Source organism: Patiria miniata, unplaced genomic scaffold (genome assembly GCF_015706575.1).
Source record: "Patiria miniata isolate m_02_andy unplaced genomic scaffold, ASM1570657v1 HiC_scaffold_27, whole genome shotgun sequence".
NCBI lineage: Eukaryota > Metazoa > Echinodermata > Asteroidea > Valvatida > Asterinidae > Patiria > Patiria miniata.
Window position 1 is genome coordinate 7,526,881 of NW_024037066.1, and position 27,894 is coordinate 7,554,774.

At 42.7% G+C, this 27,894-nt stretch overlaps 1 protein-coding gene across 3 annotated transcripts; it reads right to left on the reverse strand.

The window, feature by feature from the left end:
* Nucleotides 1-1,883: 1,883 nt before the first annotated feature.
* On the reverse strand, nucleotides 1,884-27,612 carry LOC119734529. 3 transcript variants are annotated; one of them, XM_038208064.1, is made up of 12 exons: nucleotides 27,480-27,612; nucleotides 19,980-20,516; nucleotides 19,347-19,566; nucleotides 17,416-19,241; nucleotides 16,579-16,680; nucleotides 14,825-15,067; nucleotides 14,066-14,164; nucleotides 13,412-13,480; nucleotides 12,474-13,002; nucleotides 10,758-10,889; nucleotides 10,143-10,264; nucleotides 1,884-3,296 (listed from the first exon to the last, which is right to left on the reverse strand). In XM_038208064.1, the coding sequence occupies exons 2-12, from the start codon at nucleotides 20,478-20,480 to the stop codon at nucleotides 1,893-1,895; spliced, it is 5,247 nt and encodes a 1,748-aa protein (XP_038063992.1). In that variant the 5' UTR covers nucleotides 20,481-20,516; nucleotides 27,480-27,612; the 3' UTR covers nucleotides 1,884-1,892. The 3 variants fall into 3 exon arrangements, with proteins under 3 accessions (XP_038063992.1, XP_038063991.1, XP_038063990.1); XM_038208063.1 differs by having other exon boundaries at nucleotides 1,884-2,687; nucleotides 2,772-3,296; nucleotides 17,416-19,566; nucleotides 27,480-27,611; XM_038208062.1 differs by having other exon boundaries at nucleotides 17,416-19,566; nucleotides 27,480-27,611.
* Nucleotides 27,613-27,894: the final 282 nt, after the last annotated feature.

A 27,894-nucleotide genomic window follows, 5' to 3' on the forward strand; every position in this document is an offset into this window, starting at 1 on the left:
ATTTCCCCTGGTATCAGTGGAATGGAATTCATGGAAGACTAAACAGAAATAGCGTCTTGTGTGATTGGGGAGACAGTTGAGTTCTCCCCTCCAACACCATAAAAAACCTTTGATTTGCCATCTATTTACAAGCTAAGAATCTAATTACCGGATGGCTGAATGCCTGTTGTTTTTTTTTGTTGTTTTTTAACTGAACGACCATCCTGTTCAATGCGGTCCTAATATTTTTGAAAAAAAATCCCAAGCAGGAAAAGCCAAAACACATTTGAAAGCAACAAGTGTGGGTCAATCTATCTGACCCATTCAAGAATTGAATAAGCACAATTTCAAATGTTCGGTTGTCATGTGAAGAATTCTCAAAGTTACATACAATCCTTTGAACAGGTTTACAGATGTAACATGTTCTGCACAAGTCCAATGGACTCCTAGGTTCCCATGTACCCTTTTTTGAATACTCAGGTTGTAAACATTTATGTACACTTACAATATATCACAAGACAAACTGGTTAACACCTCTTTGAGAATCTATGTCATGCCTTCAGATGAGATGAAGATGAAATATGGAAACACAGACGCACTACATTTTCCATCTTCAACGAGCGCAAGTGTGATACAAATTGTCCTTTTATAGGTAAACTTGGCACGTAATAAAGAGCAAGCATGCTGTGGTTCAATATCACATTGTTTTGCCAATCATGATGGAAGATTGAAGTTTGCTTATACATTTAACAGTTGTTGACTGATGTGATGTGGGATATGACGTTTTAAACACCCGAGGGACGCATAGCGCCCGAGGCGAAGCCGAGGGTGCTATGCGTCCCCGAGGGTGTTCAAAACGTCATATCACCTTTGTCATACCTCATATCACCTTTGTCATACCTCTGTCTTGATGATGTGGTTTACTTGTTTTGATGATGTGGTGTGGTTTACTTGTCTTGATGATGTGGTTTACTTGTCTTGATGATGTGGTTTACTTGTTTTTCTAAGGGAAATTAAGGGCGGCAAACTGAAGGAATCTTTGAAAAATTTTCTTTCAACATATATAGATGTAGGGGCATTAAAACAACCTTAAGTTCAGGGAAATTTGGGGTAAAGAATTTACAAGTTTAATATAAAAAAATCTTATCCCCTGGCATCTTGTTAACGTTTCCAAAAAAGTCTTCAAGAAGACTGTCCAGTTCTTTCACAGCAAGTGTCTCGAAACGAGTGTCCCTGCCCGTTTCTTCGCAGAATTCTCGTACAACGCGGACTGCGTAGTCGGTACAACGTTTGGTGTTCGATGCGTCTTGTTCAAAAGCTAAATCTTTTATTTGTTGTTTGGAGCGGCTCAAAAACCTTTTTTGGGGCGGAGAATCTGTGCCTCCGGGCTCAGCTGACATGTTGAGGCTGATGAGGATCGTATACGAAAAAACTAACTGTGTCAGCTCTGCATTTCCGAAGTTCTGAAGGCCTAGGCACCGTTACTAGAGTCAGTCAAAACGTAAACATAATCTTAATGCCGCTCGTCGCTGGCCGCCAAATTAAAGTAAATATCGTCTGCAAATGCACTGCACCGTCACTGCTATACATCATATTGTGGAACGTGAAAGTACTGCGGGGTACCAGTGAGTACAAGTATAGTCTGGTTTAAACGCGGTCCGCGCATAATGGTTTGGACTGTGGGGCGGGGACTAGTCTACATGCATGTGATATCACAATATGATATACAACGGGAGTGTGCCATGCATATTTATCGCCCGGTCAGGTGATCGTCCTGGGCCAATGAAAATACAGTATAAAGACAGAGGTATGACAAGTACATATATCCTCACAAAAGAGGAGAGTTTGCACATACTGCAGTGATACTGAAAATGAAACTAAGAGATATTTAAGATATTCCAGGGTCTATATGGTTACTCAGCTTCAACTGTCTTATGTTCATCTCCTAGTGTTTCTTGCATCCCATTGCCATTAGCCTGCTCTTCGTCACTGCTGAGGGCAATGCCTCCTTCCTCAGATCGCACCTCCCAATTATCCTCGTCAATAGCAAACATATCCTCATCCTCATCACCTATCTGATCTGAGCCATCACTCTGCAGGCTGTCCTCTTTTACCAGGTACGCATCGTCGTCAGCATCATCTTTAAGAAACGTCTCTTCATCAAGATCCCCATACAGATCGTCCTCTGACAAACCAGTGTCTTTAGGCTTATCCACAGCCACGTGGTGAAGATTTTGCTCCTCGCCTTGCTGAGATGTTACACTGGCAACTGTCTCCATCTTCTCAGTGGGAGATTGAGTTGATTCCTGTATAGTTGATTCGTCAGTAGGGAGCTTCTTTGAAGCTGAAAGCTCAATGTCTGTGGTTGATACGTCTTCCTCCTCAGTAAGCATAGGCTCCTGGTCATCAATACGTAGGCTGCCCTCTGTGCCGACATCCATCCTCTCTGTGTTTGGATCATCACCAGAGAGGTCCATAGTCCTGGCGACTGCCTCTGCTTCTGTAATAGTGCATTCACCCTTTTGGTCTGTAGGTAGATCCGTTTCAGATTCACCCTCTTCTTTACGCTGTTTCTCCTGAACTGCAGATGGCTCCACACTTTCAGCATTTGACTCCTCCGAAGGCATATTCTCTACCTTCTCAGCAGATTCCTGGCAACTTGGCTCCTCCCCTTGAGCAACTAGCTCCTCCCCTTGAGCAACTGGCTCCTCCCCTTGAGCAACTAGCTCCTCCCCTTGAGCAACTGCCTCCTCCTCTTGAGCAACTAGCTCCTCCCCTTGAGCAACTGGCTCCTCCTCTTGAGCAGATAACTCCTCCCTTTCTTTGGGTGTTTCACCGTGACCATCAGATCCCACTTCCTGCTGACTGGATGTATCCTGCCCTTCAACCTCTGGACTCGCATCTTGATCAGTATCATCGGAGAGCAACTGCCCAACTTGATCTTCTGTGACAAACACATTATTTTCTTCATCCATGAATTCCTCTTCAGCTTGTGTTGTGTCCACTTCCGGCGATTCAAGCTTCCTCTCTGCATCATTAGTCTGGGAGTCTCTTATCTCAGTGTTGTCCTGGCTAGTTATACTTGCAGCCCGAACAGAGATGTCTCCCAATACCGTCTTGTCTGCTTCTTGAGTATCTTGCTTTGGTTTATCAGGTGCTTCATCCTCATCATCATCAATGACAATCACATTGTCTTGTGCCGATTGAGTGCTCTCCAGTTTCGCTGCCTCTTTTCGGCTCTGTTTCTCTTTGATGTCTCCACTGCTGTCCAGATCTGTCTGCTTTGCTTTTTCTTGAGTTTCATACATGTACCAGCGCTGTGAGGGCAAAAACAGACAATGAGGTAACTATTAATGGCAAATAACAGAAGATCAGAGCATACTGTTCGCTAGTTGAGTTGAACCAACTGGTTCTTCTCAGAACCACACAACTCACTAAGAGATATCATTCACATGGTGTTAACGCAAACCTCTGAATCATTGATCATATCCACCATGCAAACCCTTAAGTCTCATTTAAAAAGTGTAAAGATTTAATGGTAATTTAATTTTATTTTATTTAATCTTTTTGTGGATTTTTTTTGTTAATTTTTTGTTTTGTGGAGTGCTGTGGCCTCGTGGTTAAGGGCACTGGATTCGTGGTCTGTGGGTAAAGCTGCGGGCTGTGGGTTCAAGTCCAACCGGGTTATGGTGCGTGTGCCCTTGAGCAAGGCACTTTGTCACTCACTGCTTCTCTCCACCCAGGAGTAAATGGGTACCTGTGAGGGCAGAGATGGTTATTGTGATTGAATAAGCTTGCTTGCGCCTAACAGGCAGCATGGAGCTGTATACTCCCCAGGGAGCTGAGATGGTATTTGGAATGTTTAATTGGCCCAATGATCAGGGGTAATAATAAAATAATAATACTGTAAGCGCTGTGATTTAGTTTACTAATAAGAGCGTTCTTAAATGCCGATAATTATTATTATTATTAATGGTACATTAATGGGAGCATATTGGGGATTACGCGTTCGCGCATAAGTGCATATGCCCTTCTGCCAGGCACACGACGAAATAGAATTTGTTGTTATTCTGCAAGTCCACCCACGCAAACAAATCCAAAATACAGAAATGAAAGTACAATCTCTATTAAGTCCCAGTGTTTCAGATTGAGATAAAAAATGCACTGTAATTTCTCTTCTAGGGAGCACGCTCATTTTTCCTCAAGAGCACTTTGTGTGTGATTAATTCTACTAATACTTTTGGAAACCAAGACACAAACACGTGGCCATTACAGGCTGTGATTCATCACTCTGAGAGGTTCTCTGAGAAAATTATCACTGATTGTGCAAACACAGATCCGGCCCTCTCATTTGCAGACTACGTCCGGTTATCTTTCCATTTGGAATTTTTTGTTAATTTCACTTAAAATGCACCACAGGGTATCTAATAACCAATTGCAGCTTTAATACAATCAATTATAATGTACGATGAATTAAATCAAGTAAAAAATATTATATCAAATGCTGATAATGTGACAATGGATCTAATGCAATACGGGTATCTTAAAGGTACATGCTCTATGTTATTTTGATACAGTTACAATGAATGCACACACAGTTTACTCAAGACTATCCAAGCGATACAAACCCCTTGCCCTTTAACTGTACCTTACTGCGTAAGGTCTATAATATGTTCGTTACATGATACAAAGATCCATACTCGGTCCCTGTGTTTGATGCAATCAACCCTCCTATGCAAACCTACATGTACATTCTGTGCCAAGTTGTCCTTGCAGTCAAAATCAATCAAGTGACTGTTTCCAACCCTTCAGAATTCCCAGCCCACATAAAGCAGGATTGACTGCCTTGGACTGCTTAAGTAACTTGATGCAGCTATACTTTGACTCCGGGAGAGTGATAAAACAGCTGTGACCACAACTTGCCTGCTTTGTCTGTTGACCCAGTTTGACTGGTCACAGTGCTTGCTTGACATATGATCCGACTGCTTGTGACTAGCCTTTGTTAAAGGTATAGCAGGGTAAGTGGAGGTGGATTTTGACTGTCTGTGACTGCTTAAAACCAGGAGGGTTAAACAGATATTTATCTGCCCACACACCCTCAAAAAGTAGAAAGTTATTGATATCACTGCAGGATGGTATTCATTGTTCTCCACCGTGCTAGTCAAACGGCTAAATGTTTCAAACGATGTTGCTTTTTCAATCAATTTCATTGCAGGTGAACTTGTTTTAATGGATTCTAAATGTTATTCTGTGTAGTACTTGTGATGGATATTGTTCGCTTTATAAAATTTTAGCAGATGTTTCATGTATTATTATTTTTATGTAAGATCGGTAAAGTAAAGAAAAATCCTAACAAACAGCTACGATATCTTGCTGTGGTACGAGAATAAATCTCAATATTTTCTGATCTTTGTTCCCAATGCATGGCCACCTGATACCGTGATTAAGTGGAGTGCTCTAAGTGCTTCCTTAATGACACAAACAAAAATGATAAGGAGAAGGTTTGATTAGTACTTGCGTCATCATTACTTTTCAATTCCAAGTTGCATCACGTAGAGTGCCGAGATGGGTTAATGTCTACACTGCACTTTGTGATGTTCGCAAATACACGTAGAACAACCGTTTATATACAACGTGCACTGCACTACTATGGATTCAGTATCCCTCGCGAGATACAGCAAGGTTCCACGTGAAGAAAATGCAGTAATGTTCCAAACTTTTGAATCCTCAACCTAAGAATTTATTCGGCAATGATTTCTTTGCCACTGTTGTTTTCAACAGTGCAGTTGGGCACTGAGCAAAGTTCTTCTGTGTCTGATTGAAAGCGTACTGTAAACCACCATGTCAGTCAATGGAGACAGGGACATCATATCTGGAATCGTCATCGCATACAGTGTGCTGTGTTTCATCATTGGGCTATGCGGCAATGTGCTCGTGCTGTGCGTCTACTTCACCAAGCGGACCAGATCTAGTACCAATATCCTTATAATTGCCCTGGGGATCGGCGATTTGTTACTGTGTACCATAAGGCTTGTGGACACCTTTACAAACCACGGCAGGGAGTATTTCTCCACGGTATCCAAAGTCAATGACATGATTCTGTTTGCTTCGGGCTTCATCACCACAGCCATTGCGTTTGATCGCTACGATGCCATCTGTCGATCCAACCGACGGTTCATGTCCCCAGTCAGGGCAAAAGTTCTCAGCGTGGTTTGTCAGGCGCTTGGAATCATAGTCATTGCACCCACCCTATTCAACACCTTCGTAATTGGCAGCACCGCGCTGTGCCTCTTTTTGAACAGCATCACAGCATTCCTCTGCTCGGCCTGCCTGGTCACTGTGATCAGCTTTTATGCAAAGATATGCCTCACTATACACAACCGTGTGAAAGTTGGTGTCCGCTGGAGGGCACAGCAACCCCCCAGGGGTCAGGTACAAACTGGAACGACTGGTAACCGACTGTCACTTCCCATACCGGTTAGACCAGAGAGATCTTCAGCCCAATCAGTCATAGCACAGTATCCCTCTCCACTAATCCTAGCATTAGTCTATGCCGAGCAGGCTCAGCAAATAGCAATTCAGTTCCATTCTCAGTCCAGATACCGGTTACCTTCTCAGCCGGCCAACGGCCCTTTTGGTTCCATTGCTAGCAAGACCACAAAAATGCTCCTGCTGTCCACAGCGGTTTTCTACATCACTTGGATACCGTTTATCATCCACCGTACCTTGGTGGTCAGTACTTCCTGCATTGCAGGGAGCGACGCGGTCGACAAAAGCATCGTCTACACGTTACTGAGCAGTATTGTTTTCATGAACTGCGTGCTGAATCCTTTCGTCTACAGCCTTGCAAACAAGAAATTCAGGGAAGACAGCATGGTGGTGTTTCTGAAGTTGAGATCAAAGATACGCAAGGCATGCGGGCACAACTCATGACTGATTTCAATGCTACTCAAAATCGGTTCCAGCATCATAGATGGACCAGAAGGATGCGACAATTTAAATACAGTCATTTTATGTGACAACAACTTGTGCTGAGAATTTATAAGCAAACGATTCCTTTCAACACAGCAATGAAAAAAACCCAAGTCACATTCACCAGCAGCTGTTTTGCTAAATGGTCCCTGGCAATCATGACGACACAGAATGTGTGGTCTATAATGTCTGAAACTTGTTGATAATACATGGATCATCATTTTTAAAAGCAGAATCGCCACCATCCACCTACATCATGTTGTGCTGTACAGTGATGGTTATCCCGCGAGCGCGACTTTTACACGGAATAATGTAGTGCAACTGTGTCCCACATACCTTGAGGCTGAAGGCCGAGTGGTATGTGGGACACAGACGCACTACATTTTCCGTGTTCCACGAGCGCGATAACAAATTTATCTTCAAGTTCAAGCAAACTTGACGCGTAGTAAAGTTGGCCCATCGCTTTACACGAACCTTTTAGCGGTTTAGCGCATGCAGCTGGAATGTCGCTCGCATCTTGGAATAGCGCAATACGCAGGGTGCGATATGGACCGTGCAATACAGCCTCATATCACACTGTTGTTGCCATGGATCGACCAATCAGGATCGAGGATACAAGTTTGCTTGAAGATAAAACTTCATATACCACAATGCAGACTTGGCAGAACACTGCGTTAAAGAGCTGTTTAAGCCAGACAATTCTGTGCTGCTAGTGTGTATTATGTTTTTTTTAACAGGCTCTGGAAGCATACAAAACAACGAACAACTTTGCTTGATGTGAACCCTCCCTGCTTTCCCTGACATCTGATTATACGCACTTATTATACAGGTAATATAACCTGTATAATAAGTGCGTATAATCAGATGTTAATTAAATATTTGACATTAGCTATGTCGTATAACAACTGTTGCTTTTGCAATGCTGGCTGTTCAAAGCTAATCATACTTTGGTGATTAATTAAACTTTGCTGGTATCAAATTGAATCAGGTTGCAATTCTTACCTATAAAGCCAATGGATATCGGGTTCAGTTGCTCAAAATTACTAACTCCATTCCAGCCACTGTGTTTGTTATAACAACACTTAAAATGTGGACATCTCTGTCTCACCGCCATGTGTGTCACTTTAGATATTACCACTTACTCAAGTTACATGTATATTAAAACTTGACAGAAATCACAATGAATGTTTTCAATTTGGTATTTTAAACATTTGTATTAAAATACGACCCGTGAAAGCTCTAAGAATGGTGGAAATATTTTGGGGCATGTGAACTTGTAAATATTATGTTTTCCTAAAAAAAATTTTTTTTAAATGCACCCTATAAATATCATCATGCAATTGTACTATTTCTTAAACTGCATTATAACTGTTTATGTGTGTTCTGCTTTTATTGACAGCCTGGATTTAAAGTATTACTTTTGTGTCTTTGTCATGGTTTTGTTTTTCACATTGGTTTTTCAGAAAGCACCCAATATGATGCAATGATTTGAACCTTATTAGAACCCTCCTTTTGTTTGATCAGTCACAGACAGTCAAAAAGTCAATACTGTTCCGTTTGCCATGCCTTTTACATGGGCATCGCGAAAATGAAGAGAAAAAAAAAAGAGGAAACAACCACCAAAAAAACAGAAAAAAGGAAAAAGAGGTGCGAAGCCATATTGCTGTTAATTTGATGGGGGTGGGGGTAGAGCAAATGCTCCCCAGCTCACGCTCGGAAAAATGATAAATTGATAATATAATGAAAAAGTTAAGGAACTTTTGGGACAAATTTGCTTTGACCCCCCCTGGAAAAATCCTGGCGACGCCCATGGCCTTTTACACAGGCTAGCCACAAACAGTGAGACAATATTTCTTGTAGGCACTGTGACAGTCAAATTCCATCAGCAGACAAAAGCAGGTGACTGGTAGGTACACCTGGCTTATCAATCTCCGACAGTCAAAGCATAGCTATCAGGTTTCATAACAGTCACAGCCAGTCAAGTTGCTTTGTGAAGGCAGGGAGCACTTAACAGCTAAAAACAGTCACTTGATTTATTTTGACTGCTGGGCTGGCCTTGTTGAAATTGCCATCCAGAGAGGGAGGGTTAATGATCTCAGCAAGCAGTAGCTTGAGGTATTGTAATAACAAAGTTTTCGGGGGCTGGATTTGATGGACAGAGGAAAGTGGGGAAAACTGCAAAGTTACATCCGTTTCAGACTGGTTTTCCAGAGTTATTCTAAAATTTTGAATTAATAAGTTCAATGTCTGAAACAGTTCCGTGGAGAGTCATAATAGAAATTTGGTTGGCGAACCAGGAATGATTACTCAACGATAAGCCCCTTAGACGCTGCGGAGGGAAGCGGGGAACGATACAGAGTGGCTAGCAAACGCTTCGCAGTTGGGTGCACTGAACTCTCCAACAAGTTTGTGTAACAATAGAGAGCTTTAAACATTCTATTGTGGCTGCTACCCTGGCCGAGATAGCTAGGACGCTTGTAAGTGTTTACACAGGGGTTGTGTTTGCAGTACCCAATAGTTTAATATGTCTTTGCTAAATGTAGCAAACTGCCCTAATATAAGAATATAAATTATAAAAATGTGTTCTTGTTGATTTCACCATAGAAAACTCTTTTGAGTGGATTAATCATTTTCTTTCAACATTTTTTTTTTATGAAAAATATTGCTTTCAGTATTGGATGTTCTAAAATCCGTGGTTAACTTAATACTCGTTCTAGAACAAGAGAGGAATAAATTCCAACCGAGGAATAAAAAAGCAGACAAAAAGGGATGTAGTTGAGTCCCTGCAAGTCCAAGTCCCCCAGTCCCAATAAGCGAATTTGGTATTCCAAAATAGTCCAGTGCACGGCAAGATTTGACAATTTTTTTTTCGGGATAACCGCGGCAGATAAATGCACCCAAGGCTATGGGGACATGGTAACCAAATCTGCATTCTGTGCAATTTTTCGTGCAATCTAAAAGAGATGAAACTTTTGTTCGCACAACAATTTTAATCCCGAAAGAAAAATCGGCAAATCTTGATGTGCACAAGCGCAGTTGGAATACCAAACTTGCTTATTCAACTCCCAAGCTATTCACATGAGCTTTGACAAAGGCGTTCCTATATTATTGATCATCCACTGTGACTCGTGACTGGACTTTGTGATAGACTCGACTACATCCCTGGTCTACGATGTCTGCAAAGACCTCACCTCCGCCTTTTGCTTGTGTAACTCCGTCTTGCAATGACTGCTTCTCACTGTGTACTTGTCGTTGTAGAACTTGGAACAGCACTTGCAGAAGAAACCAGTAACTGGGATGACCAGTTCAAACCCTGAAAGGAAAGAGAAAACATCATTGCAAACGGGTCAATACAGAAAAGAGAAGATGACTGAAATAAGTTTCAAAACTTGTCAAGGAATCTATTTATATATTTCTCAAAGTAACTAAAATAAAGTCTGTCCCGAGCCAATACGGCCCATCAGGCCGGCGTTTATCTCCGGTTTCAGTGGCATGAAACGACTGAGAATATTTCTACTCCCCCTGGACGGGATGCCAGTCCATCGCAGGTTACTCCCCAGCTAATGCCAGTACCCATTTATATTCCTGGGTGGAGAGAGGCAAGTGGGGATGAAGTGGCTTGCCAAAGGACACAACATATGACCAGCAGCTGGATTCGAGCCTCTGACCCTCTGATCATGATGAGTCACAAACCCTAACCCCTGGGCCACACTCCCCACAAAACTTGTCAAAGAATCTATTTTGATATTCCTCAAAACTTGTGTTTTTTTCAAGAGTGAAGGATCATCTGAGGATCTTGTATTTACCAATGAGATCTTCACCCTTCTCCTCACTGTCTTGCCTCACAGACGAGTCGGCGCTCAGTTTTGATGAGGACGCCTCCGGTGGTATCTCCATTCTCAGGACAGTGACGTCCTTTTGTCTGCCGATCTGCAAACCTATATTTGAATCACAGCTTACTTAGTGCTAACGTCTTACATTTACATATGAGCAATTCCAGCAATATGGAAGAAAAAGAAATGTCCGTGACAAGAGCTTTAAAGCTACAGTCCATCATTTGTAATTTGTGCATTTTGTTCCTTTGAAGCAACAAAAGAGTTCAAAATCTAATGAAGGATACTGAACAACTAACCTGATGAAGTTTCAGCTAAGCTTCAGCTGTACATTCCGAGAAAAACAGTATTCTAAGATCTCAATTTCAAATCAAAAGTTACTGAATCATGTTTTGAATTGTTTTAAATTGCAGCTATACGCGACGTCGCGTGTGCGTCGTTCCAATACTTGTGCGCACTGTGCTGAATAACAAAACGAACTACTAATTTAAATTTTCCTACGGTGCTTCTTAAGAATCACCGTTGAAAATGCCTTCTTTCGTTGATTACTTCAAAATGACAGCTTGTCAGAAAGAATAATTTCACAGGGAGTTTAGTCCCCTTACTATCTTTCAACCAAGTATGTATTTCAACAATAATTACGCCAGTTACTTTTCGGATAGCTGCAAATGATGGACTATAGCTTTAAGAGCTCGGCCTTTTAAACCTGAAAATGTATTTTTTAATCTTATACACCCATCATCTAGTAATGGTCAAGGACATTACAGACTTGGAGTTTGGCATCATTACTGTGAATCATTAATTAAATATCATGGTTAATTGGCTCTGTCACAGACAGTACATTATCTTTCATAACGCTGGACTTACCCATTTTAAAGTTCAATAATTGGCTCAGTCAGGAAGACTACATTTTCTTCAATAATGCTGAACTGCCCATTTTTTTAATACATGTAGTTCAAACCGACTAATTTGCCATTTACTTCTGCTTAGTCCACTAGCACCTGTAGTGCATTACACTATATTCTGTTCCCTGATGAAACCATGGCACCATAATGCTTAAGTGGTTTTAGGGTGGTGCAGGGGTAACCGGCAGGGTAATTTGGGGCAATATCAGGACTAAAGCCGGCCTCAGGTCGACCTTGCGACGACACACATCAGTCGGCGACTGACTTTTCTGGATCAAGCTGTGCTTGAGCTAGGACCGTCGGGAACATTTCAGGTAGTCGCCGATTTTGTGCGATTTGAGTGTAACTGCCACGATATTAAGACGATCGACATCAATTGGAGCTTAAAAAAATCAACAGTTTTGTGACCTAAGCATGATTTTTTTGCTTGATGCCGATGGTTCCGTCGTGGCACAAGCAAATCGTGGGTCGATCCGAGGCCGGCTTAAAAATTTTGAAATAAATAAATTTTTCAAATCATGTTCACGCACATGAACATTAGCCTTTTTGAAGTACGGCGGACTATATAGGATAGACTATTTGAAGCAGGTAAACTCTTTTGTATTTACCCAAAATGTAACCACTTCAAATAGTGCACTCTTGTTGTGTCCACCACAATTCAAAAACGCTGATGTATGTGTGGACTCAAACATAATGAAAACAAGTGTCTGAAGACGGACGTTAGAGGAACGGAAACATTTAATGTCTGAGAGAGAGAATAGTACTGAATCAATGTCAACGGTACCTGTTGGACCAGGTGCTGGTTTGGTGGCTGCCTTCACAACCTGGGCCTGACCTGGGCGCTGCCCTTGGTTGGGTCCTCTTGTCTGATTGGGCCCTTGTTTCTGATTGGGCCCTTGTTTCTGGTTGGGCCCTCGTGTCTGATTGGGTCCTTGTTTCTGATTGGGCCCTTGAGTCTGATGGGGCCCTTGTTTCTGATTGGGCCATTGTTTCTGGTTAGGCCCTCCTCTCTGATTGGGCCCTTGTTTCTGATTGGGCCCTTGTTTCTGGTTAGGCCCTTGTTTCTGATTGGGCCCTTGCTTCTGGTCAGGCCCTTGTTTCTGATTGGGCCCTGGTTTCTGAATGGGCCCTTGTTTTTGATTGGGCCCTTGCTTCTGGTTGGGGCCTCGTAGCTGGTTGGGTCCTGGTCTCTGGTTCCCACGCTGTGATTGGCCAGAAACAGATGTTTGTTTGGAAGCCGCCAAAGTTTGTGACTGGCTAGGTTTTTGTTGCTGGCTTGCAACAATCGCCTTACTTGGTTGGATGTTTTGTTTCTGCAAAATGATTAACAGTCAGAAATTTTGATTAGAATGTTTTCTCCAAAAATGTTCATTCACGTTAGCCCACGAACAGAAAAGGAGGGGGGGGGGGAGGAGGGAGAGAGATCATTATGCTATGAATCTACAACATAATTGCAGTAACAAGGAGTCACTACAATTGATAGGCTTAACATTTTTGTACAATTAAATGAAACTGGTTGGGGTTTCAACATGTTTTCAACTGAAACAAGCCATTTTTACTGTGGAGCATTCAAAATCTTCAAATGCATTGAACACTCCATGAGACGTTTGCACTCTGACACTGGGAATTGACGGGAGGGCCAAAAAGGGATAATCCATTTACAGTGGTTGTGGGGGAGGGGAACTAACAGGTGTAGTCTACTTATTTCTCAACTGCAAGTACCTTGGCCGCATCTGGAACCCTCTGATTGTGCTTACTGTCCTTCTCCGAATTTGCTCTCATCTCCTTCATCTGAAGATGGAAAAAGAAATCACTGCACGTCAGTCACTCTAAACAGCAGGCTCATTTTGAGAGACAAAGAGACAATGCACCTAAGACATAATGACGTCACACTTTGTTTACATGTGCGCTTTCTTATGGGAGCCAGGTGGGGACGAATGTCTCTCGGCTCCTAAAGGAAAGCGCACATGTAAACAAAGCATGACGTCATAGACCTTTATCATACTGCCACCATTTCAGTCATGTTCCCTGTTTCCAATAACAGTACTGAATGATAATGCTTTTTGTGTAAAAAGGAACCAGACTATTTTTCCTTCCAGCCTCGCCTTGGTTACGTTGATTTGAGTGGAAAAAATCAAGATGGCCACAACATGATAATGGTCTATTATGTCTTAGGTCTATGGCAGATATGTGCTCAAGTCTTTTTTTTGACAAAAAAGTAGAACAAAAATACATGCAGAAAAGTACAAAAGACTGACGGTTTAACAGCAAAACAGCTTTTTTTTGGCCCATAAACCTGGTCCATAAAAGTCCCATAGATTAGAACAGACATTCCCTGTGGTCACAAATACTACACATGATATTTCTCAGGCTCACCTTCAAATGGAGTGCGCCATTAAGGTGTCTTTCAAAATACAGCTTCTTCTTGAAGTACAGGTTGCACACTGTGCAAAAAGGCTGAAACATAAGTTTGCGCTGCGTGTTCACAAAGAGAAACAAAGAAAAAGTAGGCGTAAAATTAGAAACGGTGGTGAAACATGAAAGGGATTTGAATTGAAGAAACAAGTAAGATTTTGAGTAACTAATTTCAGGGTTCTGCCAAATGAACAGTGTGCACCAAATTATATCTGGGAGGTTGTGCTATAAAACCTAGACCACATTTTCCTCTCGGATGAAGCTTGCATATGTGTATGTGCGAAGACTTTTAAAAGTGAGAACATGTGCTTTAAATGTCGTCATTGAATCTGTTTGGTCATTTATCTAAACATGGAGTTTTTTTGTAACAAATAAATGGAAAATAAAATGAGAATGAGAACTCAACAAGAACTCAGTCTGACTTAACCAAAAATTCTGTTTCAAGAAGAGTGCCATACATTGAGCACTTAAATGCTTTGTTTGTATTAAAACAAGATTGTCAATAGTATTGATGGCTTAATCATTGTTGGCTCAACTAAAAAAACAGACCTTTCAACTCAGTAACGTCCGTTTTGAAGGTCTCAAATAGGGATGATCAGAGAAGCTATAATTTCAAAACAAAGATTTCCATGTCGAATCTTTCCATGCTTTTGGCCATGCTTCTGATCGGAATCAAGTCCACTACTTGCAGCAAAAAAAGTTCAGTTTATCAACCATTACCTGATGTCTATGCTGCTGTTTGTGTTCCTCTGGCAAGCACGTGTAGGTGTCGTAACAACTCTTGCAGAAATACACCCTCTCCGCGCCTTTCTCCAAGGTCAACTCATGAGGTGCAACCTTGCTCTGATCAGGAAGTTTCCGGATCCGATTCACCAGCCAGTGCTGTTCATTGGACCCGTTTGGTCCATCCAACCTTTGCACTCTAATTGTATGACCATTTGAATTTGTGTGGTTGTTATAAGCCTGAATATAAAGAAAAAGACCAACAGTTCAGAGGTTTACTGAGTTGAACATTCTTCATGTAAATTTGGGTTTGGTAGAACGTTATTACCGGAACTTTTTAATATCAAAGCTCATTCTTCAATTGAGCCACATGTGAAGCTACGACACCTTCGAACACTCTTACTGTTTTTCTACGCCCCGTTTCTTACTCATTGCAAATAAAATTTACACAGAAAGGTATATTTTGAAGATCATATTCAATGGACTTGCAGAACAAAAGTTCAATATAAACAGAGGGACCAGTGCAGGCATTTCGAGTTACAGGGGTATTAATGCACATTACATTCTATTCTTGTGACAGGAATGAAGAATTACTTCGAGATAAACAGCGTTTTTCAATTAACAAGAGTTTACTGTGTAAGGACATTTTTAGTGTGAGGCACTCGCGCGAGGCACATACCATAAACATACATGTAGCTAGAGGGGTGTTTCACAGAACATGAAGTAAAATTGTTGAACAAAATCGTAGGAAATTTATAAGTTTTCGACTTGTTTTAAATTTTTGGACCGAAAGGTAATGTATTTATGAATGGAATTACATATGTGCTTGGTTGGTATTAAAGCCAGAGTCCATCATTTGCAGCTATCCAAAAAGTAACTGGCGTATAATTATAATTAATGTTGAAAAACATACTTGGTTGAAAGATAGTAAGTGGACTAAACTCCCTGTGAAATTGTTCTTTCTTGCAGAGCTGTCATTTTGAAGAAATCAACAAAAGAAGGCCTTTCCAACGGTGCTTCTTAAGAAGCACCATAGGAAATTAGTAGTTCGTTTCGTTATTCGGCGAAGCGCGCGCAAGCATTGACACGACACACACACGCGCGCGGTTGCTATAATTCGTCGGTGCGCGTAGCTGCAATCGGCTCAGTGAGAATGTGTCTCGGATGCTGAATTCAGGCCCAATTCAAAACATGATTCAGCAACTTTTGATTTGAAATTGAGATCCTAGAATGTTGTTTTTCTTGAAATAGACAGCTAAAGCTGAGCTGCAACTTCATCAGGTTAGTTGTTCAGCACCAGTCCTTCTGATTTGAAAATCACAGGCGTGTCAAAAAAGGCACACCTGGATTTTTCTAGGTGTGTGTTTTTCTAGGCGTGTGGTTTTGCTAGGTGTGTGGTTTTCTAGGTTTGTGATCTGTGGTCCAGGGAAATTCAGGCATGCAATTATTCACACTTCTCGGGAAGCTTTTAGGTGTGCGATGGTGTGGGGGTTTGATCGCACGCCTCAAATCAAAAGGACTGCAGCACCCTTCTTTAGATCTTGAGCACTTTTGTTGCTTCAAACGAACAAAATGCACAAATTACAAATGATGGACTATACCTTTAAACAAGTACACTGAAAACCGGCTAGGGGCCTGGTTGGGGATAATGACCAGAGCTGAATCCAGACTCCTAACCGGTTTTAACTAAATTGTTTAAAACCAGCCAAGCACACATTTGTTCCCTTATTACTAATACTTTGTAGGCGTACCGTTTCGCTTGTCATGAAATCATTGCAGACGTAGCAGGCCCATACTGTCAGCACTTTGTTATAGATGAAGCCATGGAGATCACGAAGCTCCAAGAGTGATACCTGGAGAAAAAAAAAAACACACAAAGACTTTGTCACAATTATTAAACGTTGCAAGACTAACATTTAAAGTTGCATTACCTGTGTACTTCAACAAGTTTTTTCAATTAAATTACACAAGTGGTCTATTAAATTACACAAGTGTTCTGCCGACTACGTGTCGTCTCTTTCAGCGGTCCATCCCCATGTTTCATGTTCTTAAATTTAGTCTAAATGTGTGCTCTTAAAATGACCTTAAATGACCCCTAGATGACCTCTGATCTCCAATTTTGGAAGATTGTCATGAACCCCAACACAAGGATCACTCCATGCAGTTACATTAATAGCCATCAAATTATAAAGACAAAGAAACATTTAAGGTATATTGAACAATGACCTCTAATGACCCCTACATGACCTTTGACCTGAGTTATCCAATGAAGAATTGTGTCTTCCCACCCAAGGGTCACTGCATCCAAAATTAATCAAAATCCACACAAGCATGTAGGAGTTATGATTTTTTTTCTCAAAACTTCAACATACGTGTCTACGGTCTTACGGTCACTCATACAGAATTTAGGACTGGTTAGTGTCTCCAAAAACTTTGTCTAGGTGACACAAAAACGAAACACACCAAAACAATTACAAAAGTCAGCAGAAAGCTTTGAGAGTCTGCACAGCCTCCATAGGAATATGACTTTGTAAATCACATTGCCAAAAACAGCTCATAAAACGTAACATTTTGAATGGATACTTTACCTGTTTTCTGATACTGAACAGCCTAGGGTCAGGCTGTCGTTTAGCTGGGTCAGTTGAATCAGCTTTAGTTGATGTTGCAGGAGTCTTGGAGGCATCAGTTTCTTTCTTCGGGTCTTGGCTCTTGGGTGCGTCTGAAGTTGTTACAGAAGCAGCAGCCGTTGGGGCGGTACTAGTAGATGCATCTGTTGACGACGTCTGACTAGCATCCTTCTCGAATTTCTTTGGAGGGGACTCACGCGGTTGCGTAATCAACATCTTCGCAAAATGTGTAATAGTCCTCTTAGCTGCTTTGATGCGTTTTGCTTGTATGAAAGGTGGTATTTGATTAATTGGTCGTCTGGGAGGCTGATTGGCAGAACTGAGACCAGCTGCAGGTCCCGACAGGATGTTCAGTCGGTTTTGAGTTGGGGGTGAGGGAAAGAGAGGCTGGGGTACCCCAACTCCTGCGAAGCCTTGTCTGTTCACAAACTGTGGTGGTCTCTGAAAATGCAAATTTCCCTGGAGCAATGGTGACAGGTTTACAACACCGGGTCGACTGTAAGGAGACAAGTTGCTCCCCAACGGAATATTAATAAGAGTCCTCTGCTGGGGTTGGCTCATCATTCTCAAATCTTGTCCGGGGCTGATATGCCTTAGACCAATATCTTGTGATACTCTGGAACTCCTGGCTGACATTTCACGCTGTCGTTGCTGATACTCCGCTTCTCGTTCCATGTCGTCCCAACTTGGTCTCTCTATATGTCTGTCTTCACTCCAGCTATCCCTTCGATTACTGCTCTCTGATCTGACATCACTTCTCCAATCGTCATTTGGGGGATCAAGATCTCTCCTGTCTTCTTGGCTGTTCCCTCTCTCCCACCTCTCCCCCAGATTTCCAACAGGTGCATTTTGATAATCGTCTCGGCCCTTCTTTTCCCCCTGCTGGGCAGGAGCTCGTCCACTTTTCTGCTTTAACTTCCTTTCTCTTCTTTTCTGCCTAGAAATTTCTTCTCGATTCTGGAAAACCTGGTCTTCCCTGTCGATCCCAAAATTCTTTCCCCCCAATCTGTATGTCTCCTCTTCACTGAAATCACCACTATGCTTGCGTTCAAAACCCTGTCTCCTGTCATCTTCTCTAAAGTCATCTGATCTGAGGTCATCTTGTTCTGCATAAAGTGCATGGTCATCTTTATGATACTCATCCCTATAATCATCATGGCTATCTTCAAAATCCCGATGATCTCCCCTGTAATCGTCTTCCTCCCTGAGATCCTCCTCCTTGCCAGCATCTCCTTGGTCATAGTAGTGGGTCTCTGTGTTTCGTTCCCTGGAATTATCCCGTTGTTGACTGCCATAATAATCATCAGGCCTATCTTGGTTGCTGTACGTTGATTCATCATGACTCCATCTGCCCGGGGATCCTCTCCCAGCTGGTGAATCGCCTCTTTCTGTAAATCTTCCTCGGTCTTCAGATTCCCTCCTATCCTGGAATCGAGAGCTGCTATTACTGCGACTTCTTGAGTGAGTTTCTGAAGTGGTTCCACCTCTCCCACTTTGTCCTTGCAGCCCGCCTCTTGTCTGGTTTCTGCCTCTCATTTGCTTCCCGCCTCTCTTCCTGTTTCTTCGTCTGGTCTGCTTACCACCTCTTGGATTTCCACCATCTCTTGTCTGGATACCACCACCTGTTGTCTGGTTCCAACCTCCTCTTGCCTGGTTTCCACCTCCTCCTGTCTGGTTTCCACCTCCGCTTGCCTGGTTTCCACCTCCTCTTGTCTGGTTCCAACCTCCTCTTGCCTGGTTTCCGCCTCCTCCTGTCTGGTTTCCACCTCCGCTTGCCTGGTTTCCACCTCCTCTTGTCTGGTTCCAACCTCCTCTTGCCTGGTTTCCGCCTCCTCCTATCTGGTTTCCGCCTCCTCCTGTCTGGTTTCCACCTCCGCTTGCCTGGTTTCCACCTCCTTTTGCCTGGTTCCATTCAGCAGCCTGGTACCCACCTGGTACCTGCAGAATACCTGCCTGTTGGTAACTTGTCTGCATCTGCTGTAGTCCACGTTTGTTATTTCCCCTTTGTTGATTTCTACCCCCAGCCTGGTTCCCTGTCATATTCTGGCCCTCATTTACTGGCTGGGTGCTCCAGGAATCATCAAAGAATCCAGATGCTTCTTGTTGAAAGCTCTGAAATCAAACAAATACCTGTAACGTGTCAGAAATGAATATTGAGCACTACTTCTGTCTAAAACACAGCAGCGGTGCAGTATGCAGAACAGGAGAACTAATGGGCAGATGGTTGGACATTATGGTACCTCATCTCTCGTAGTTAGATGCATAGTACTAAGAACCAGTGCCTTGTTTTTAACTTTCATGTGCTGTTCTGAGATGCAAAAGAGAATTAGTACATGCTTTCCCAGCAGCCTTGTCTATTGGTATCTCCACCATAAAGACCTCTCAATTTTTCCTAAACAAGCCATGTTTTACTAGAAAGTGTAAAAAACTAATACTCAAGGCATTTTTTTTACCATTCTGCATCCTTGTTTGCATCAAAGCCCTTGCTGTTCTGTACAGAAACAAAGAGAGAGCAGTGAATTTACCTCTCTACTATCTGGCATCCTCCTCCGCTTAGCCTGTGGCTCCACCCACTGCATCGGCTCTGGGGCAAACTGTGGATGGGGTGTCTCTTGGTCAGATTCATGCAACTGCTGCAAGATAAGTGCTCTCTTCCTCTCCAGCATGTCCACTTTCTCCTGGATGATGGAAACCTCGTTAACCTCTCCTCCAAAATCACTGGGATGCCTGCCTGCCCCAGGCATCCCTCCTAGGAAGCTCTTCGGTGGTGGGGACCCGAAAATCGTTTCCCAGTTCGACAAGAGCTGAGCGACGTCCTGGACCAGGTTGGCAGGATACAGTGGCCCTTGAGACTCGCCGCGACTTGTCTGAAACTCCCCTTCTTCAAGAGCTTGAAGAATCCCCAAGGCCTGGTCAGGGGAGAGGCCTAGCTCCTCGACGTTTCTGGAGAGGAGATGGTTGCGGAGCTGGGAGGCTTCTTGAGGGGATAGATTGGTCAGAATGTGCTTGATGTCATCTGGTCCCATTCTGCTCCTGCCGTTGGTCCTTGGTTGGATGAAAGTCTGGATTGGTTTGGTATCAGAGAGAAAAAAAAGATAAAAGAAATTAAATCTAAGTTCAATTGTTGAGGAGCCCAAGGGATGTTTGTTATAGTCAAATGTTCATCAGTGGTGTTCCTCTACTGATTGGAGGAGGTACAAAAAAGAGCTTGATCGGAAATTTTTAAAAATGGCATCCCAACACATCCTCATTGCTCATTTTGTAACAGCATTTCCCTCCCCCTTGTATTCCAGTCCGACTCCTATCACCCCAACCACTATACCAGGCACGGATCCAGAGCCCCCCCCCCCCGTTCAGACTCAAAAAGTTTTGGTTTTTTTGGTTACAAAATATATTTAAAATAATCTGAACCCCCCCCCCCCCTCTCGGGACAATTATGAAAATTATACTGGTAATAATGTCAACCTGTGCACATCACCTGGACAGAGCCAGCTGGGGTACGGGGGCATTTGTACACTTATTCTGTAATATAGTGTTCTTGATCGGCGGATTAGAACAGCGCCCCCCCCCCCCCCCCCCCCAGGATCCGCCCCTGTAAACCTACAAACAGTGTTGTAGTACATGTACTTGTACTCGTACTCGATAACATTTTTTGGTACTCGTGACTCCTGAAAATGTACTCGTACTCGCAAGAAATAAATAACCCGTACACATACTCGTATTCTTGCAAACGGTCTTCTCCCGCAAAGAGCTCTCCATGCAGAAAAGAAAAACAGTTTCCTACTGTTTTGGAAGATTCTGCATTTGTTTGGTGCTTAGTTTGAACATAGAGCTACAAACCCATTCTCTATGGTTTGATAGCCAAAAAAGCATGCAACACATTGGGGAAGAAGTTTGCTCCTACCTGGGTGTTGCCAGGATTTTTTTCGGGGAGGGGGGGGGGGGGGGGAGCACTATTTTCCCCTCAAAATCTTTGTACATTCTCTAGTATATTCTCAATTTATCATTTTTTGAGGGTGGGCGGGGACATTTTCCCACCCCATCCCCATTGACAACCCTGCAGACGCCCATTTTGTTAAATGCGCATGAAATTAATAGGAAATATGACTTCACACCTCTTTTGTTTTTCTTTCCCACATGTATTTGTCTTCCTTTTTTTTTTTGCTTTTCAAGGGGGGGGGGGGGGGAGCCAATCCTGGCGACGCCCATGACTCAGACTTGTATTCGTGTACTCTCACTTACACGGAAATGTACAGTCGAGTCTCGTTATAACAAACTCGTTCGGACCTAGCCAAATTGTTTGTTATATCAAAATTTTGTATTAAGAGGAACATCAGTCCCATTCATTAATTGTGCACATAAATGCACAGTCGGGACCAAGGCTTTATGTTTGTTATAACCAGAATTTTGTATTACAGAGTTTGTACTAACGAGAGTCGACTGTACTCAACTACACCATTTCCCCCCAAATATCTAACCATCCACCTCGTATTCACTCCAACCCTTTTTTAGGAAATTATATATCTCTTCTTTTTAACAAATTTTAAAACAAATTATCCCTCTGACTTATGCTCCAAATTTTCTGTGTCATCAAAATGAACCGCTTTGGCCCTCCCCCACCCCACGTACCCCCCTTTGACGGGTACAATTTCCTCAAAGTTATTGTACACATAGGCCTCAATCCTGGGTGGATGGGAAGGATATATCCTGACCCCAACTCCCTGCTATTTGAGAAAGGGGACGGGTCATTGGATCATTTTACCAGATTTGTATGGTACGTAAGAAATAAAAATGTGTACGGAAAACAAAGTGCAAAAAGCTGCACTGTTTATGATGTAAGGTTAACGGATATAATTGGACCAGTTTACATAAGATGAACATTTCATGTGGTGCCCCCCCCCCCCCCCCTTCGAATACGGCCAGGCAATTTTATGGTTTTCGGTCAATAATCAATTTCAGTGGAAAAAAAACCCAGGACAATGGAAGGCAACAAGGTGATTTTTTCACATATAAAAAAGAGAAAACACATCATGAATTTTTCCTCCGAGATTAATCTTCGCTATCCACCTTAAGCCTTCCACCTCCCATCCAGGCTTACAACCCCCCCCCCCTAAAAACCTCAAACCAACAGTCTTGATAATTTTACTGTTTAATAAAATGCAACAGTGGTGACTTTTTGTCAACACTGAATGACTAGCAGCTTGGAAAATTCAAAAATCTTAGAACACAATAAAATTAGGAAGATTTAGACAACTATACTTGTATGTACATTGTACATGCATTGGGATTTTTGGGGTAAATTGCCAACAACATCCCTGCCTAACAATAGGTGGGGAAGTCAAATCATAATCCCTGTGGCCCCCCCCCCTTGGATAATTAAGTGCATGCTGTAGTGCAAAGGCCACACATAGAAACTGTTTAAATGTCTTAATGTTCGAATTGACCCCCCCCCCCCCCCCTTGTAGACCTTTATGTACCAGTATCTGGACAGTGGGTGAAGGAAATATGGACCCCTAAAAATAGTAACACGAAACACAAACAGCGGAAAACGAGTGGAACAGATGAAAGGATGATCCTTGGACAGTAACCAACAACATGAAGGGGATCTGTATTACAATTGTGTGCATGTGCATACATTGTGTAGTATGCAGTGGTTTCTGGTCATATCCTCCTTTATTTACTACATGTAATCTAGTTACACACTGTTTTATTAAAAGGTCTGGTCTTACATGTACATGTATATTGTGTTTTAGTAACTTCTTAGTGATGCACATTTCAGCTGCTTTATTCTCACTTTCATTGTTGTTTAACGGAACCATTTATGATTCATTAGCATACGGAGAAGTACTAGTACTTGGTACAGTCGAGTCTCGTTAATACAAACTCGTTCGGACCAAGCTAAATTGTTTTGTTATATCAGAATTTTGTATTAAGAGGAACATCAGTCCCATTCATTGTGCACATAAATGCAAAGTCAGGACTAAGGCTTTATGTTTGTTATAACCAGAATTTTGTATAATTAACAGAGTTTGTACTAACGATAGTCGACTGTACTTGGTTAGTTTCCTCCTGAAACATCCTCTAGGGACCTCGACTAGGAGGTACGTATAATCTTCTTCCCCCAAATCTCACTTGGCCCAGCATTCAAAGCTAGGCTACCATTTATCAAAATGGATTTAGGTCTCCCAGTGACTGGAGGTCAATAGTCTCACAGCCAACGTGCATTGTATGTGGGACTTCATAAGTCCCATCGAACAGTGAATGACATATTGCTCAATGTCATAACGAGGAATTTATCCATCCTCGGGGAGTCATTCTACTGCAAAGAAACTATCGTTCAACGAAATGACTGCTTTTAAGCATGACAATTGCACTTGTGTATACCATGTGAACTTAACTGACCACAGGTCAGTACCGGTAGGCTCATACAAGTAGCTTGTACAGGTACATGCTAGTTGATGAGCATACAATGTTTGCCCTTGGGATCAACAAAGGCAACCTGATGCAGCTCCCACCACACCAAAAGGAACGTTTTGGCTTTTGTCAATGGTGACAGCAATCTCTTCAGCACCAAGCCTTTTCAGAATTAAAAAGGTTCATGAGTTATGATCTTTGCACTTTGACAAGATATATCTTGTGGCACATAATTTGCAGACATGCAACTGTACTGAGCAGCATTAGGCTAGCAGTAAGCCATGCGACTGTTGGACAATGGTAGGCTTGTTCTCAACTGTTTAACAGGCAGGTCAACAATCATCCGAGTCACTGAAATATGGTTTGTACAAATTAAGGACACTATTATGTCATACTTGTTGCACTACATGTATGTAGCAGCAAATGGCAGTGCTGCCTACTCATGACAGTATTAGGAAACGGTGCCTTTTTTTGCACTCGTTATGCACACACATATTTCACAGAGAACACAGTGTGTTCACATATCACAGATGTACGTGCGCATATTGTGCAGAGTACATGCTACCAATGTCATAAAGCTGAAGCATCTTCTTCACATGATGAGAGGGCATGAGAATGTGCATGGATGGAGTGATGGCACTCAGTAACCATCACTTATGGTACATTTTGTCATTTTCATCGTTGCGAGGATAGGTGCGTATGGGCTCCGTGTGCAATAAGACAGGGTGCCTATTTGACACTTTCGAGAGCCCTGTGGATGGGACACACTCTGTGCGGGTATGAGCTCCGCGCGCCAACGAAAGAGGGAGCCCTTTTACCTAGCAACGACGTCCCATGTGCGGGACATTGAGCTGGTTGACGCGCACCGTTTCTTGTGTGTGACGCACGTACACCAGCGGATTTGTACTATATACACGCAGTGGTACGGCTGCGCGTCGCGGCAAAATTGCAGTCAGGCAAGATGGCGTCGTTCAGTCACCCCCAACTGTACTTTCTTTGCCGGTGAGGGGGTACTTGTGAACGGAGCGGATAGCACAAAGTACGCACGACTATGCAACTTCTTCTGAACATGCACAAAGCCACAGTACTGTCTTCGTGTCAGCATCAGGCGTTGTCCGCAATGCGTTCTTATGTTTCCTCAGTGGTCTCCCCCAACTCTCCTTTTCTTGCAGTTGAGGGGGTACTTTTGCACAGAACCCATAGTAGCTATGTATGATAAAATGTACATAATCTGACCAGCAAGTTAGTGGTCTGCATTCATCTGCTCATATCCAGGTTTCTGTATAGCCCAACTGCTGCATGCACGTGCAGCAAGCTAAACCTGAAGATTAATGCTCCAACCGAGGCATGTAGTTAAAGTATGGTCATAATACCATTACCAGGATTCATGTACTCAGCAGAAATGCTTGCCTCACAATTGATCTAACCATGCTTATTGAGATACATGTAATTGCCACATGCACAACAAGGTTTGTATTTGTACATGTATACAATGTACACGGTATTTGAACTTTAACAGAACTCAACCCATCAAACCCAAACAGCATGGTTTTTTTTTTTTTTTAAATCTGTCAGGATGGGAACAGTACCCCTAAAACTGACAGTCTTTTGTCCACAATCAAAGTTGGGAATATGTGTGTGCAGTTTCCAATATTGTGTTGGAATTTGCCAGGATGGGTATGGTTCCTAGTAAATCATGCTAGGGCATTAGGGCTGTGCAATACATCTTAGCATCAGAATCCTTTCAATCGCTTCCAATTGCTCCAAGATGACGAGAATAAACCTGTTCATTCAACATGTACATGTACCAGTTGGAATCACCAGACATATTTGCAAGCTATTGCCAGCTTCTGTTGGCTTTAGCTAGGTGGCAAGAGAACATGTTATGGAGAGTCATGGTGCACCTGTCGGCAAAATTTTAAATCTGCACAGACCAAAGGGCAGACTAAATGGCAAGAATATTATGGTATAACCATACTTACAGCAAAATAACCAAAGGCAATTTGTGGAACTGAAATACTTTGACCACATACATGTACATGTACAATGTATTATCTTCTTCAACAGGCTCCTCACCCCAGTGGAGAGATCTCAATACAGTAAAGAGTCATGCTCAAGGACACTTAACCCTAACTCCCTAGGCATTTTTGTGAGGATGCAACCTCATCCTGCAAAATCCTCCAACTGCCTCCATGTAAAAATTGTAAATCCTCCGCTATTTCTTGAATGTGGTCCTTGGAGGGGTGACCACTGCCTGAATCCTGCAAAATCCCCCAGCAATCACTGTCAATATGTTGAGACAGAGCCAGTTACATCCTGGAGCAGTGCGGAGGATTTCTAATCTACATGTAGGCCTATTTAAATGCACGGCTGAACGTACTAACAACACAAGGTCCGACCAAGGACCTTTACACAGTGCATCCTCCAAAATCAGCCACACCTTTTTGCTATATACACTGTAGCCTCAATCCTTCAAATCCCCCATTTTGCAAAAAGGATTTTGGAGGATTTGGGAAGGTTAGGGTTTATAATCCTTCCGTCACAGTTTTTCCAAATGAGGAAGTTAACACCTCAATAGATATGTGATGCTAACAATCATGCTTCAGGCACCTATAAACCAGGTCAACACAGCATGACACAACAGCTCGTTATGGAATTATCCAGATTTGGCCATATTAAAGCACCGCACAAGGGTCGAACCTTGAGTGCTGGGGGAAAAATGCAAAATACAATCAGGCCAGCTTTACTCACTTTTTAGCCGGCAAACTTCTCCAAAAAATTTCATTCAGCAAAGAGAAGGTCCACAGTATTTCACAAAGTTTAAAGACTCAATTCAAGTAGAAACCAAATTCTGAATGTAGGCCTACAACTATTCCCCATGACGAAATAGGCTACATCATCACGATTCATGCATAATGTAAATGTGCCCCTTCTGACTAGCCCTGGTGGACTCCCTTTCCTCCCTACGTTAAGTCGTATTGCAATGAAGACTTCGTCCAACCTGGGCTACCCTTCTGACCACCCTTGGTGAACACCCTCTCTCTCTCCCGTTGCTCTTATGCCAGAATTGGTTTCTTGCAACGTACACCTACAGATACAGATACAGATACAGACCAGTGTCAACAATATACAGTAGTACATGCATACTACAGGCCTTGCACGTACATGTACCCATGACTCTATGAGGCATGACATGTACCGAGTACAGTCTCCAGCCAAAAGGCCCAAAGCAGGGAAAATAACATGATTACAATCATTAAAATACAATTCAACAAAGTCCAACAAAACGTATGTTGGTTTATTCTGCAAACCCACGAGCAACGCTGTGGATTGTACAGTACAACACGAGCTTTACACTCGACTCACGACCGCACAGGTCGATGGCGCGCTTCCGACTTGAATGCGAGCCAAGCGCACAACGAACGTACGTCATTTGTTTGAACGTCGACTCCGGGTGCGGCCGTGCTTTTTACATTGTAATATGCACGCGTATTGTTTGTGAGGCATGGCAATTTTTATGCTCAGGAAATGTTACAAAACGTGTGCCTTATCGTGAATTCTAGGCACAAAAACACCCCTCTGCCTCATCTATAGTATCCAAGCATGCATACCTGCTTTCGATATCGACATCCAAACTTTGAACACCGTTTAACTTGTCGATTTACTTGACACACAAATTTGCAATGTCCCAACTGGAGCTAGCTGAAGGCGAGGGAAAGGAACAATTTATGTTGGAACAGCGCCCTCAAACAGGCGCTTATGTTGTGCCCATTCTTGAAAATCACGCATTCTCGAGAATGGGCATGCACATTCTTGAGAATGTGCAACTGGATCCTTGCTCAATCTTGGCAAAAAATAACTCTTCCAGATTGAGCGCACATTCTCGAGAATGCGCGACAAGATAACGGTCTTGTCGATGCCGAGCACCGGCTGCGCTTGGCAAGTCTAGCTGAATCCTCGTTCACTGATTCTCAATAATTATACTGTTGCAACGCAAGGCTCTGAAAAGTAGAGTGGATATGATAA

Excerpts from the sequence above, each read along its gene's own strand:
- LOC119734529 (XM_038208062.1), bottom strand. The coding sequence starts at position 20,480 with ATGGGACCAGATGACATCAAGCACATTCTGACCAATCTATCCCCTCAA. Across the intron at positions 19,567-19,979 it reads GGATGCCAGATAGTAGAGAG|AGCTTTCAACAAGAAGCATC; the intron begins GTAAATTCACTG and ends GTTTGATTTCAG. Across the intron at positions 13,003-13,411 it reads GGGTTCCAGATGCGGCCAAG|AAACAAAACATCCAACCAAG; the intron begins GTACTTGCAGTT and ends ATCATTTTGCAG.